This window comes from Hibiscus syriacus, unplaced genomic scaffold (assembly GCF_006381635.1).
Source record: "Hibiscus syriacus cultivar Baekdansim isolate YM2019G1 unplaced genomic scaffold, ASM638163v2 tig00110378_pilon, whole genome shotgun sequence".
Classification (NCBI taxonomy): Eukaryota; Viridiplantae; Streptophyta; class Magnoliopsida; order Malvales; family Malvaceae; genus Hibiscus; species Hibiscus syriacus.
The window spans coordinates 36,536-49,317 of NW_024062712.1; the positions used below are offsets into that span (position 1 = coordinate 36,536).

Below are 12,782 nucleotides of genomic sequence, written 5' to 3' on the forward strand. Positions count from 1 at the left end.
GCAAAAGTTTCATATGTTAATGCAGTTGGGAGCTTGATGTATGCAATGGTGTGTACGCGTCCTGACATTTCACAAGCAGTTGGAGTTGTGAGTAGGTACATGCATGATCCTGGAGAATGACATTGGCAAGCTGTCAAATGGATTATACGGTATCTCCAAAAAACCGTGGATGTTGGTTTAGTTTTTGAACAGGATGAAGCACTTGGTCAGTGTATGGTTGGATATGTTGATTCCGATTATGCTGGTGATTTGGATAAGCGTCGATCAACTACTGGGTATTTAATTTACTCTTGCTAAAGCCCCAGTAAGTTGGAAGTCTACATTGCAATCTACGGTGGCCTTGTCTACTACAGAGGCAGAATACATGGCAGTTTCAGAGGCTGTAAAGGAAGCAATTTGGCTTAACGGTTTGATGGAAGACTTGGGAGTTGTTCAAAGTCACATTAGTCTCTATTGTGACAGTCAGAGCGCTATTCACTTAGCGAAAAATCAAGTCTACCATTCAAGGACTAAGCATATCGACGTGAGGTATCACTTTGTGCGGGAGATCTTTGAAGAATGAAAGATTCTACTTCAGAAAATTGCGACATCAGAAAATCCTGCAGATATGATGACCAAGGTGGTAACAGTAATCAAGTTCAATCATTGTTTGAACTTGATTAACATACTGAAAGTATGAACACCTTCGGGTGTGTGGCGCTTGTGAGCGCAATTAGAGGCACTATAAATTTGGGGAGTTGAAGAAGTTGAGTAGGCTTGGTAATTTCAAGCCAAGGTGGAGATTTGTTAGATTTGTCTAGAAATTAAGTTGACAAGTTGGAAATTTCATCTTGGTTGGTGGCCAAATTTTGAACATGTGAATTTCATATTTGGTGGTTAACTTGTACACATTGGAAAATTCTTTGGTAGGTGGCCAAACTTTGAACATATTGTTCTTGAAACTCAACTATAAATAGGCCTAAGTATTTCCATTAGAAATCATCCAAAAAACAAGTTCTCTCTTCCTCTTGTATTCTTCATTCTCCCACTTTGGGAATTCTAAAGAGTTCCATTTGTTGTAATATTGGCGATATAGTGAAGTTATCATCCGGTATGGTGCCCGAGGAGTAGACGATATTCTCGTCGAACCTCGTAAATTTGGTGTGTTCTCTCCTTTATTGTTTTTTATTCGGTTCTTTTCCATTGTGTTTCAATATTCAATAGTTTGACAGGTTTATCCGATGTGCAACCTTTGGTGGTTTTAATCTTGACATTTTAGGTCAATTTTAAAACTACGTTCGTGTGGGAAATAACTTTTTCCCCAACACAGAGGACATCTCTATCAACTCCGGAGTCTTTTCCTAAGATCAACCTCCGTCAGTCCCTTATCCTTCCTAATTTGTTTGAACCACATCTTAAGACCCTCCCGAACAACACCGAATTGATCAAGAACTGACCCAAAGGATAACTCCCAAGGCTTGCGAACTTCCGACTCACAAGAATCTCCCAGTAGCCAAGAAGCCTCAAAACAAAAATGCCACTATTTACTCTGATTAGTTGACGGCATAGTGTTCAAAAGTAAAGGAGAATGATCAGACATAGAGTGTGCCAAATGCGATAATGAGAAAAGTGAAAAAGATCCCACCATCCTGAATTGGACAAACCTCTGTCGAATCGCTCCTGAATATTAGTTTCCACTCTCTGCACTCGCTTCCAAGTGTACCAAGTTCCACTGTATCCAATATCCTCTAGCTCGCAATCCAAAAGAGCAACACAAAAGCCATCCATTTGTCATACATTATGTTCTGAACCCCTTCTATTTAGTAGAAAATAAAATCTCAATAAAGTCTCTTATAACCAACCAAAGAGTCTCCGAGGCATCATCCTATAATGGCATTGATGTTGGTTCACAAGGTGGCTGTGGGAATTGTGTATAGCTTGACGTAATGATTGTGATGTTTGACTGCGTTCGTTTTGGATATGCACAGATGTAATTATTCGACGAAGATAATGTTTTAACCCTTAATAATATATAAATACTTAATAGTATATAACATACTTCTAAGTATATTTTCAAATAAATAGATGTGACTTAATTAAGTTACACCAAAATATATTGAATATTTTATATAAATATAAATTATAAAAATACTTATAAATGAAATAGATCAACCATTTTTATTATATAAAATCTATTATATTTTTATCACATTTTAATCGTTTTATAGTTTCTCAAAATTATCAAATTTTGTTATATCATATCAATTTTTTAATAATTTGTAGTTTGATGAAGAAATTGACATGTGCTTTTAGGTTAAAAATGTAAATTTAAAAAATTATATTAAAAATTTAAGAATATAAAATTAAAAAATTAAAGAAAAATGAAACTAAAACACCACTATAAAATATAAAAAAATTATTTAAATTATATAAATTTTAAAAATTTTAAGAATACAATCACACGGTAACATTTCTTACTCTATCCTAGTTAGATATTGAAATCGTAACTTCGAAAGTACTAATGCATTGTTCATCATTTAGACGGGAAATCGAACGAATTCAACAGTATTGTCTGCTTCCCTGAAATCAAAATAGACTTTGTCACTGTCTTTTACTTTTAGCCTGAAATTGATGCACACCACATGTCTTTTCGAAGCGTTATATATCCACCGTACGAAATAACGAAATTAATTTGCAAAAACATAAATTACTTTTTGGGGGCACATGTGATATTAGATCATATTATATTCGAAATAAAGAAATAAAAGTATATTACTGCATTTGTATTTAAAATTTTAACATATCTGTAATAATTAACTTATTTAAAATTCTAACAAATCTATAATAATTAAGTAACTTTTGTTATCAAGAAATTATCTCTTAAAATTTTAAATTCAAATATCATATTTACATAAATATATGAACCATCATTATCACATAATTGAAAATTTTACTAAAGCATACATACTAATATCTTATATTCATTCGATACATTATTAAAAATCGTCAAGAATAGAGTAAGATTTATGATAAATATTATTTTATTATATTTTAAAAAACTGGACAAAAAGAAACAAAATTTGAAAAGAACACAATATCAATGTGTTTATATAACGAATAAGAAAAACAATGAGCTGATAAACTTGTTCATTGTCGTTTAGGCAAGAGAATCTCAATTAGACCATAATACTAAAAACAACTATAAATTTAAATTCAATGATGATCCTAATTTCCTTTCCTCGACGTTAAAAACTGTAAGACTTTGAGGCGTTGATATCGAACTCTGGATACACCAGAAGCTCCTTCAATGGAACCTTCTTCTCCAAGAAACAACAGAACCACTGAATTTCACCCTTTCTCCACTTCACCGCCTCACATGCTTGCCTTCCACCTCGCATGGCTGTCGTTGTTCTCTTGTTTCTTTTCAACCTTTTCAATCCCTCCCCTTATTCCAGTCATCCGCCGAAACCTGAATCTCTCCGCCGCCGACGTCGACGCTGCCGGTACAGCAGCTTTCGTCAGCTCCATCTTCTCCCGCCTAGCCATGGGACCCGTTTGCGACCTCGTCGGCCCACGTGTCGCTTCCGCCACTCTCTCCCTCCTTATTGCTCCTATTGTTTTAGCCACCGCTTTCATTTCATCACCAACTTCTTTCATCCTGGTACGGTTCCTCGTCGGTTTTTGTTTAGGAAACTTCGTGGCCAACCAGTTCTGGATGAGCTCAAAGTTCTCCACCTCAGTCGTCGGTCTCGCCAACGGTTTCGCTGCCAGTTGGGCTAGCATGGGAGCCGGCGTTGCTCAGTTAATCATGCCCCTCTTGTTTTCCCTCGTGAAATCCTTTAACGTGCCGGAAAACACCGCATGGCGGGTCGTTTTCGTCGTTCCGGCGACTTTCCAAGCTATAACAGCGGTACTGGTCTTAGTTTACGGCCAAGAACTCCCACGTGAGAACCATGAGAATTCGAAAAAGGTTTCCAGCAAGCCAAATGAGAGTTTTCTGGAAGTTCTTTTTAGTGGATTGATGAACTATAGAGGGTGGATATTAGGCTTAATATACGCTTTCTCTTTTGGGGTGGAGATGACAATGGATAATATCATTGCTCAGTATTTTTACTATATATTTGGAGTGAATTTAGAGGTTGCCGGAACGATAGCGGCTTGCTTCGGGTTGACGAACATTTTCGCTCGGCCGATGGGCGGGGTGGTTTCGGATTGGATGGCAAAGTGGTTCGGGATCAGAGGCAGGCTTTGGGGTTTGTGGGTGGTCCAGACGGTGGCGGGTTTGCTTTGTGTTTCGATGGGACGAGTTGACTCGTTAGGTGGTTCCATTGCCTTGATGTGTGTATTCTCTGTGTTCGTTCAAGCTTCTTCCGGACTCACGTTTGGCATTGTTCCTTTCGTTTCCAAAAGGTACGATCAGAGATGAATTGACGAGAATGTGTTTTAAGTTGTTAAATTTTATAAGTTGGTCCTCTGTGCCGGTTCTTAAATACGATTAAAACAGTAGTTTTGAAAACATATTACTCATGTCCAAAAATCAACTGAAATTGGAGTTGAGGATGTTTTTGCAGGTCACTGGGAGTGATATCGGGGATGACGGGGAGTGGAGGGACACTGGGGGCAGTTGTGACACAAACGCTGTTGTTTTCGGGGGATAAATTTTCGACTCAAACAGGCATTTCCATAATGGGGCTTATGATGATCGTTTGCTCACTTCCCATCACCTTAATCTACTTTCCTCGGTGGGGAGGCATGTTTTGCGCTCCTCATTTCTTGCATCAAGTTCCAACTCATGAACAACATTATCGTCTTCTGGTTCCAGACATAGAAGCAATGGCAATGGCAATGGCCAATGACTAATGTAAAGGATAATTGTCGATCACTATATCTTTGTTTTCATTTTGTAAATTGAAGTGGAACCAACAAATGGTTTAAGAAATGAAAGCATTGGAAATGGGGAGATTATAGATAGAACTGAAATAAAAATATATAAATTTTAAGATTTAATATTTAAAACATTAAATAGTTAATAATAAAAATTAGATGTGTAATGTCTTGATCCGTTGATAAATATATAATCTTACATTTTGATATTAAAATTTTGAATGGTTAGTTTTTATTTTTCAAATTAGCATATAATTATTTTAGAATTTTTTTCACTATTTTGAGAGTAAATTAAAAATAATAATGTTACTTAAAAAACATATTATTTAAAAAAATATATGTTTAATATATTATTTAAAAAATTTAAAGTAAAATATATTATTTAAGTTAAATTATAAAATAATATTATTAGATTATATATTATATTTATTTTTAAAAACTAAAATTAACTGTATAATTTTATATGAATTAATTATTCTGTACTGTTAGCTTAATAAAATTAATTGGTTGCATAAAGTTAATTGTTAAAATCAAGATAAATTATCTTTTTAAAACTTCATATACTTTTAAAATTTTATTTTAATTATCAAATTATTTTTTAAAACAAGATATAATGTTATATTTAAATTTGTTTTTTATTCCGTGTTAAAAATAATAAAAATAGTGATACGTTCTAATATAATAATAACTTTAATTTTAAAACTCACACACTCAATCAATCAAATCTTGATTAAAAATAATAATCTATTGCATTTTTCTCAAAAAATAATTTATTAAATACTTAGGTCAAAATCTAAATTTCACATCCTACTTCTTCCCTACCATAATCCTTTTCTTTATTCCTCTCTTCACTAATTTTAGGTTAGGTCTACCTTTGATTCACCACAATAAAAATGAACGCCAGATTCCTGCTATTAATTAATTCTAAGAATGCTTACTCAATACAACTCCAAAGGCAGAAAACGAATAACCAAGACTTACAAAAGTTCACCGAGGCATTTGGATAAACAGTCGTAGTACTTGTGAAAAAATAATATCACCACCTTACACGTATCAAACTCAAGCCACACCTTCTTAGGTCAACCGCAAAAAATCAACTGAAAAATAAGAAAGGGTCATCAACTTAGATCAACAAAACTCTTGAATTATTAGCTCTAGGGACAATCGACTGTTGTACTTTAGGAATCACCGACGAACATTACAACAAGCAATGAAACGGTGATGGAAAGCAATCAGAGAAAAAACTGAAGCAATACTCATACATTGGCCTAACTTTGAAACTCATTATTAAACAATCTAACAGTTTTAGCAAAAAGTAAGTTTGTTTAAAGCTTACTTTGCATGAGATTGGATTCTCTCAGTATGAGAAAGGAGCCAAGGACGCCGCATCGAATTCGAATATTTTGGGTTATAGGACACTTGAGCCCAACTCTTACATTGGCCTAACTTCGCTTCTTTGAGGCTTCAATAAGTCCTTTATACAAGCCAGGTTTTGGATAACAAAATTATTGATTTTTTATTTCTTATTTTAAATTAAATGAAAACAAAATATCAAATACAAAGCTACATTTGTGGCATGTGAGTGTCAATAATGGATTAGTTGAATGTTCAAAGAGTTATTAATTATTTTATTTTTTAAAAATAAATAAATATATACTGACCAAAAAATGCCAAGGAAGATTATCAACATTATTAATATAGTAATATTTTTACCCAATTTCAAATGTTAAGTAAAATTGTTATCATAAAATATATTAAATAGCTTTAAAAGGTATTGAAAGGCATTTGTTAGCAAAAATTATTTAAAAAGAAAAACACTTTTGACTCTTCCCCCAGTATTCTAATGTATGTTTGTCCTTTATTTTAAAATTTCCTCATTTGACAAAACGATGATTGCTATTGCTTGAAAAAGATGTTAATGAAAAATAAAAATTAAGTGAATATTTATTTAAAAATATTGTTTTTAATTGCATTTTTATAAATCAAAATGCATCTACTAAAAAAATTAATTGATCTTTTTCGATTTTGATTTCGTTAGTTAATCAATTTTGATTATTAATTGAAAATTGAACTAATGAGATGGTGGCATTAGTGCATTTTAAAAAATGTCACGTATTAAATATTGAAAAAAATATTGAATATTATAAATAAAACATAAAATAATTTTTTTAAAATTATAAAAATTATTAAAATATATAAAAATAATTAAAAAAATGTAAGTTTATGTATGAACCAAATGACCCTAGTGATTAGGGGACTTGTTAGTACGGGGATATTAGTGTTTATTGTCAAAGGATTGAAAATATTTGAACATATATTATCTTATATTTACCCTAAATTTATCAAAAAAATATTAAGTTTACAAAACTAATAAAATAATAAGATGTAATTCAAAAAATATAATTTATCAAAAATCATAAAATATTAAAGAATAAATAATAGTGAAAATGAAAGAAAAATATTAAACAATTAAAAATAGTAGAAAATATAAAAAAAATTATAAAAATCATATGAAGAGAAATACCAATTTAAATTACCAAATTTGTTTTAGAGGAAGCGCAAAAGATGATTTTTAATAAATTTAAGTTTAACTTTTTTTTATCTTTATTATATTTTTATCGAGTTTTAATTCAAATAGTATTGATGTTGTTGTAAGTAAAGGCTAAGTTAAGAAACTTCCATGATTGTACGGCCGTGATCTTTCTTAAAATAATGTAATTATATTTAATTTTTAATTAATAATTATAAGTTAATACACTATAAAATTGTATTTCAATCTTTTAAAATGATGGAATTATAATTTAATTTTTAAAATCGTTAAATTAAAAAATAATATATGATAAAATTACATTTTAACCTATTTTGATTTTGAATATATGAAATTATAAGTTTAATCTTTTTATTTTGATCTTAAATTTATTATTTTTTCGAAGTGTAAGTGTTTAACTTATATTTTTTTATTAATCTGAAATAAGTATAAGGTAATATATGTTTAACCTATATTTAAGAAATATGATTTTCAATAAATTTAAGTCTAATCTTTTATCTTTATTTGATATTTATCATATTTTTATTGAATTGTAATTCAAATAATATTGATGTTGTTTTAATTAAATGAGAAATTAAGAGACTTATGGTCCGTTTTATTCTAGAAAATATAGACTATTTTTATTTTCTTAGAAAATTGAAAACGTTGAAGATAACATATTTTTTTTGTGAAATTAAAAAACGATTTCTAAATAATAAAAAAAGTAAGTGAAAAATATGAAAACATAAAAAAGATGTTTTCAGTATTTTCATTAAAATTGTTTTAAAATTAGAGAACATAAAAACATGAAATCAAGATTTTTAATTTAATTTATACATGTTTAAATCATCCTAACAACAATGAGTTAATTTAATGGCATCTAAAATAATCAAACTTTTACAAAAAATCAATATGGTTTTTGAACTTTTTTTATACTCAATGTGGTCCTTAAACTATTTTTTTAATAATTTAATTTTATAATATTTTTATATTTAATATATTAAATATCTTAATAATTTTTTTATATTTATATTTTAAATTAAAATAATATTTTAATTTTTCTAAAAAATAAATAGTAACAAATAAATCCTCAAACTTAGTAAAAAAAACCAATTAAGTTTATCTACCACATCATCTTTAATAATGTACTGCCATAACAACATCATGAAATATCACATTAATATTATAAATTGTCATGTAAGTTTTGTGAATTGTCATGTAAGCAGCGTTTCAATCTATTGGTTAAAAAATTAGATAGATTTTTGTCTCAGTTTAAAAGTCACATTTAATCCAAGAAAAGTTCAAGAGTACATTAGTTTTCCCCAAAAGTTTGAGGACCTTAAATATCATAAACATATTTTTTATTTTAAATATATTTTTGTGTGTTCTTGCTTACAACAATATTTTTATGTATTTTTTAAATTTAATTGATGTCCAATATTTGTATAACTCACGTGTTAATTTATGTGATGAATTTTTTAATAATTATATTTTAATTTAATTATTTAGTAGTCATTTGTTATTTGTATTTTAAAAAATTAGATATCAAATATATTTTTACTATTTTATTTTCGAATTCATGTTTTTATTTATATTAATCAAATCATTTTTTTAATTTAAAAAATGGAAAACAAAAATTATTTTTTAAAATAAAATAAAAATAGTTTTAAAATCAAACAGACCCTTATATAGTCGTAGGGACCATAAACTTTTTAAATAATATAATCATGTTTTAGTCTCTTTAAATTAATAATTATAAGTTAGTTCATGATAAAATTATAATTTACATTTTTTAATAATAAAATTGTAATTTAATCTTGAAACCCATAAAATTTACAATTCAAGTTTTACACCCAAAAATGTTGTATGGTTTTGTCTCTAATTACAAAGTCCTAAGACCTGTAGGTTTAACAGTATTTAAACATGCAATAGTCAATCGTTTAAATATTTGAGTTACAGATAATTTAAGAATCATATAATATTCATTTATGTGTGTATGCATGCAGTATCAGAAACTCATTCCCTAATTATTTATGCTGTAATGAAGGGGAAAATGATTCTACTTTGTGATTTTATAGTACTGTGATAGAAATAAAAAATTGAAAATATATTTGGATTTTGGAAGCCTTTATTTGATTATTATTTATTGCCCTTAATTCGTATTAAATTATTGAAGGTAAAAGAGAAGTACGAGAAAAACACACACGTATATCTTTATCGTATTTCTTCGGTTAAATAAGAAAATATAAAAAATTAATTTTTATTTGAAATCGATAAGTTTTGAATCGATCCAATTTAAGTTAGTGTAAATTATGTGTTTAGTATTTAAATTATTAAATTTAGTTTGTTTTAGTATTTAATTTTTTAAAATTATACCTAAAATTTAGTTTTTATTTCATTTTAGTATCACTGTTTAAATTTTTAAATTAAGTTTTGAATTTTTTTTAAAGTTTAAGGTACTAGCACATACCAAATTATTACGTTCTACCACATCAACTATGTCGTTAAGATTTTGACGACGGGTACTAAAATGAAACAAAAACTAAACGTTAGGTATAATTTTTTTTAAAATTAAAATTTTAAATGCCAAAACGTATCAAAAGTAAAACTTTGATACTAAATGTGTAGTTTATTGAAAAATATATAGTTTAAGCAGTTTTCTGCTCAAAGATAACAACAATTCTTTTACCACCTGACATTTATAGTATTCGAATATGGGTAATCAAAGAATAATAATAATTCCTTTACCACAAAAGATAACAATAATTCTTTTACCACGAAGACCATGCTATACCCTTATACTTGTTCGTGCTATAGTTTGAGCAGTTTTATTTTTGTATCAATTCTTTAGAAAATGTACCATTTACCACTAAGGCCATTTAGTTTGTTCGTGCTATTGTATAAAGACGAAAGAACACAAAGCACATAACACAAAAACTCTCTTGGTATGTCCAGTATTCTAGTGATTTGTATTGATGAATTATTTCAAAGGTGAAAGGGCATAACATAAAGTATCTTATAATTAATTGTGTTCTTTCCAACAAAAACATTCGAGTATATTCAAATATATTTGTGATAGGTTAAATGAAATGATTGGGGATGTTTAAGTTACGCTGATTAAGAAAATGTGCTATAAAGAATGTTAATATATTTTTAACATTTTCGATAAAGTGTTACCTAAAACATTATTTTTCTACCGAAAATATTAATATTGGACGCTACCTAAAATGTTTAACATTTCCGGTAAAACTCTTCCTAAAATATTATTTTTTTCTACTGGAAATGATAATATTGGTCGTTACATAAAATGTGTTTTAATTAACGTTTTACCAGAAATATTAAAAAAAATATTAACATTTCCGGTATGACATATTTTCTTAGCTGTCGTATAGCATAACTACCGAAAATATTAGATTTAAAAACACATACATAAATGGAATTGAACACAAAAACAGTAAAATCGCAACATAATTATATAGAATACATTCATCACTCAAAACACAACCACACAAACAAACAAACCCTAATTACCAGCATCAACTTCAAGTCCTGGCAGTTGTAACTTGTACCTCATGAGCCTTGCTCTCGATCTTCTGCCCCACTTCCTTTGTCTTTGCACCCACATACCCTGCCATCTCCTGCATCCTCCTCCTTGCCTCCTCCAAGTCCATCTGCTCCGTCCCCGTCGCGTACCTCAGCCGGTTCAACACGTAATTCAACGACGACAACCCTGTCAACCCGAATGCCCCCGACGACAAGAACCCCATCACGCCCATCGAAATGGCTATGATGGCCGGCACCAGAATCGGGCTGAAGATAAGGAAGACCGGTGTCGCTAGTAATTACCCGATGACGGTACCCGCCAGTGTTAACCCCGACAACGCAAGCAGTGTGCCACTGACGGGGAGAAGTGTGAGGACCCATAGAACTTGGGAAGTGGACGGTCCACTACTGTGATAGTTCTTCCCATTGTCGTAACGGTACTGTGGGTGAGCTTGAAAGAGAGAGTGAAAGATGAGATGGAGAGGAATGGGGCAATACGGAGATGGTTTATGGAGGAAAGGAGAAGTTTAATGAGAAGACACGTAGGGGATGAGATGGTGAGCTGAGGCTCTGCATGGGGAACAAGTTGCATTGTGATTCCTGTGCCTCCAACTTAAAAACCAAAAGAGAATCCAATTCAAATTGCCACATTGATATGGCCCAAGTGTTGAGTGGTGCTTTCTGGGGGTGGGAGCATGTGAGTTTTGCCTAAACTTCTTTCTAGATTCTAGATTACTAATACACTTGCTGCCTAACTTGGCTTCGGAATAAATTAACTTAAGCTTTAATCTTTTTCTAATTAGAATTGTTTAGGTTTTGACTGAAAATGAAGGATAGACAATGCAAACCTTTATCCGGTAACAAAACCTCTGCAACACTTTTGGAACTTACAAAAGGAAAATCCCAATTAAATGCTTTTTTCAAATCAACATTTCAGTGTCAAATGCTTCCTCTCATTCATAACCATTGTCAATCCCTTGAGCTAAACTTCTCCCCTACAAAAACAAAAAAACCTGATTTATCTTTAAACATAATGTTAAAAAGTATCTCTCACGATTGATTAAATAAATATTTTATATCTGATTGAATCCCACATTTATGTAACAAAGAGACCAATTTATTAATCTACACGTATTAACAGTTTTGAAATTGACACGGATAATCCTATTGATTCAATTTCACTAATTCCCCCAAGTTAGAGTCTTCTGTGCCATAAAAAAAACCCAACTTCATGTACTTGGTAATAACACCAGATCCATCCGCCGTTAATGTTAATATTTATGTAAGATTGCCATTTAAGACAAATTGAGCAGGTATACTCTAACCAATTTACAAAACCTGCATGTTAAAAACAACCATCGACTCAATATATCAACTTTGAACTTTCCAAAAAGACTAAAATATTGCTTTGTTTCTTCAAAAATATTTAACGAAATTTACCACCAAAGCTTTCATGGAGCTGCTAGAAAGTAATCCTTTATGGTTTTCCGTTTCAATGAGGAAGGAGGGCTTAAAACCGAAGATGGGCTGTTCTTCATCAAAGCTTCAGGCGTTTCTCAAAGGCTGTTTCGTTTGAATCCGAAATTGAAAACAGCGTTTTCTTATGGGTTTCTGGAGTTGATGGTGGGTTGATTTGGATATGGTGCAATGGTTCATCTGAAGACTTTGAGCTGCCTGGTTCTTCCATCATTAATTTTCTACTCTCTGTGCTTGGAATTGCATGGACTCTTCTTCGGATGGAAGATGGTGATCTTGAGCTTGAACAATGGTTGGCTTGAATGTTCCATATCCTGACAGTGAAATCATCTGCGGTGGTTGCCATCTTCCCCGTCTCAGATGGGCACCTGCG

At 30.7% G+C, this 12,782-nt stretch overlaps 1 protein-coding gene and 2 pseudogenes across 1 annotated transcript; 1 reads left to right on the forward strand and 2 right to left on the reverse strand.

Annotated features, from left to right (window-relative positions):
- Nucleotides 1-3,286: 3,286 nt before the first annotated feature.
- Nucleotides 3,287-4,839, forward strand: LOC120121721 (high affinity nitrate transporter 2.7-like). The gene is made up of 2 exons (XM_039141025.1): nucleotides 3,287-4,389; nucleotides 4,551-4,839. The coding sequence occupies exons 1-2, from the start codon at nucleotides 3,287-3,289 to the stop codon at nucleotides 4,837-4,839; spliced, it is 1,392 nt and encodes a 463-aa protein (XP_038996956.1).
- Nucleotides 4,840-10,932: 6,093 nt separating this feature from the next.
- On the reverse strand, nucleotides 10,933-11,525 carry LOC120121722 (annotated as a pseudogene).
- Nucleotides 11,526-12,384: 859 nt separating this feature from the next.
- Nucleotides 12,385-12,782, reverse strand: part of LOC120121723 — a 33,809-nt pseudogene continuing 33,411 nt past the window's right edge.

Bases quoted from the DNA above. Each gene is read 5' to 3' on its own strand.
- LOC120121721 (XM_039141025.1), top strand. From the start codon at position 3,287: ATGGAACCTTCTTCTCCAAGAAACAACAGAACCACTGAATTTCACCCT. The intron at 4,390-4,550 runs GTACGATCAGAG...ATGTTTTTGCAG, and splicing joins GTTCCTTTCGTTTCCAAAAG to GTCACTGGGAGTGATATCGG.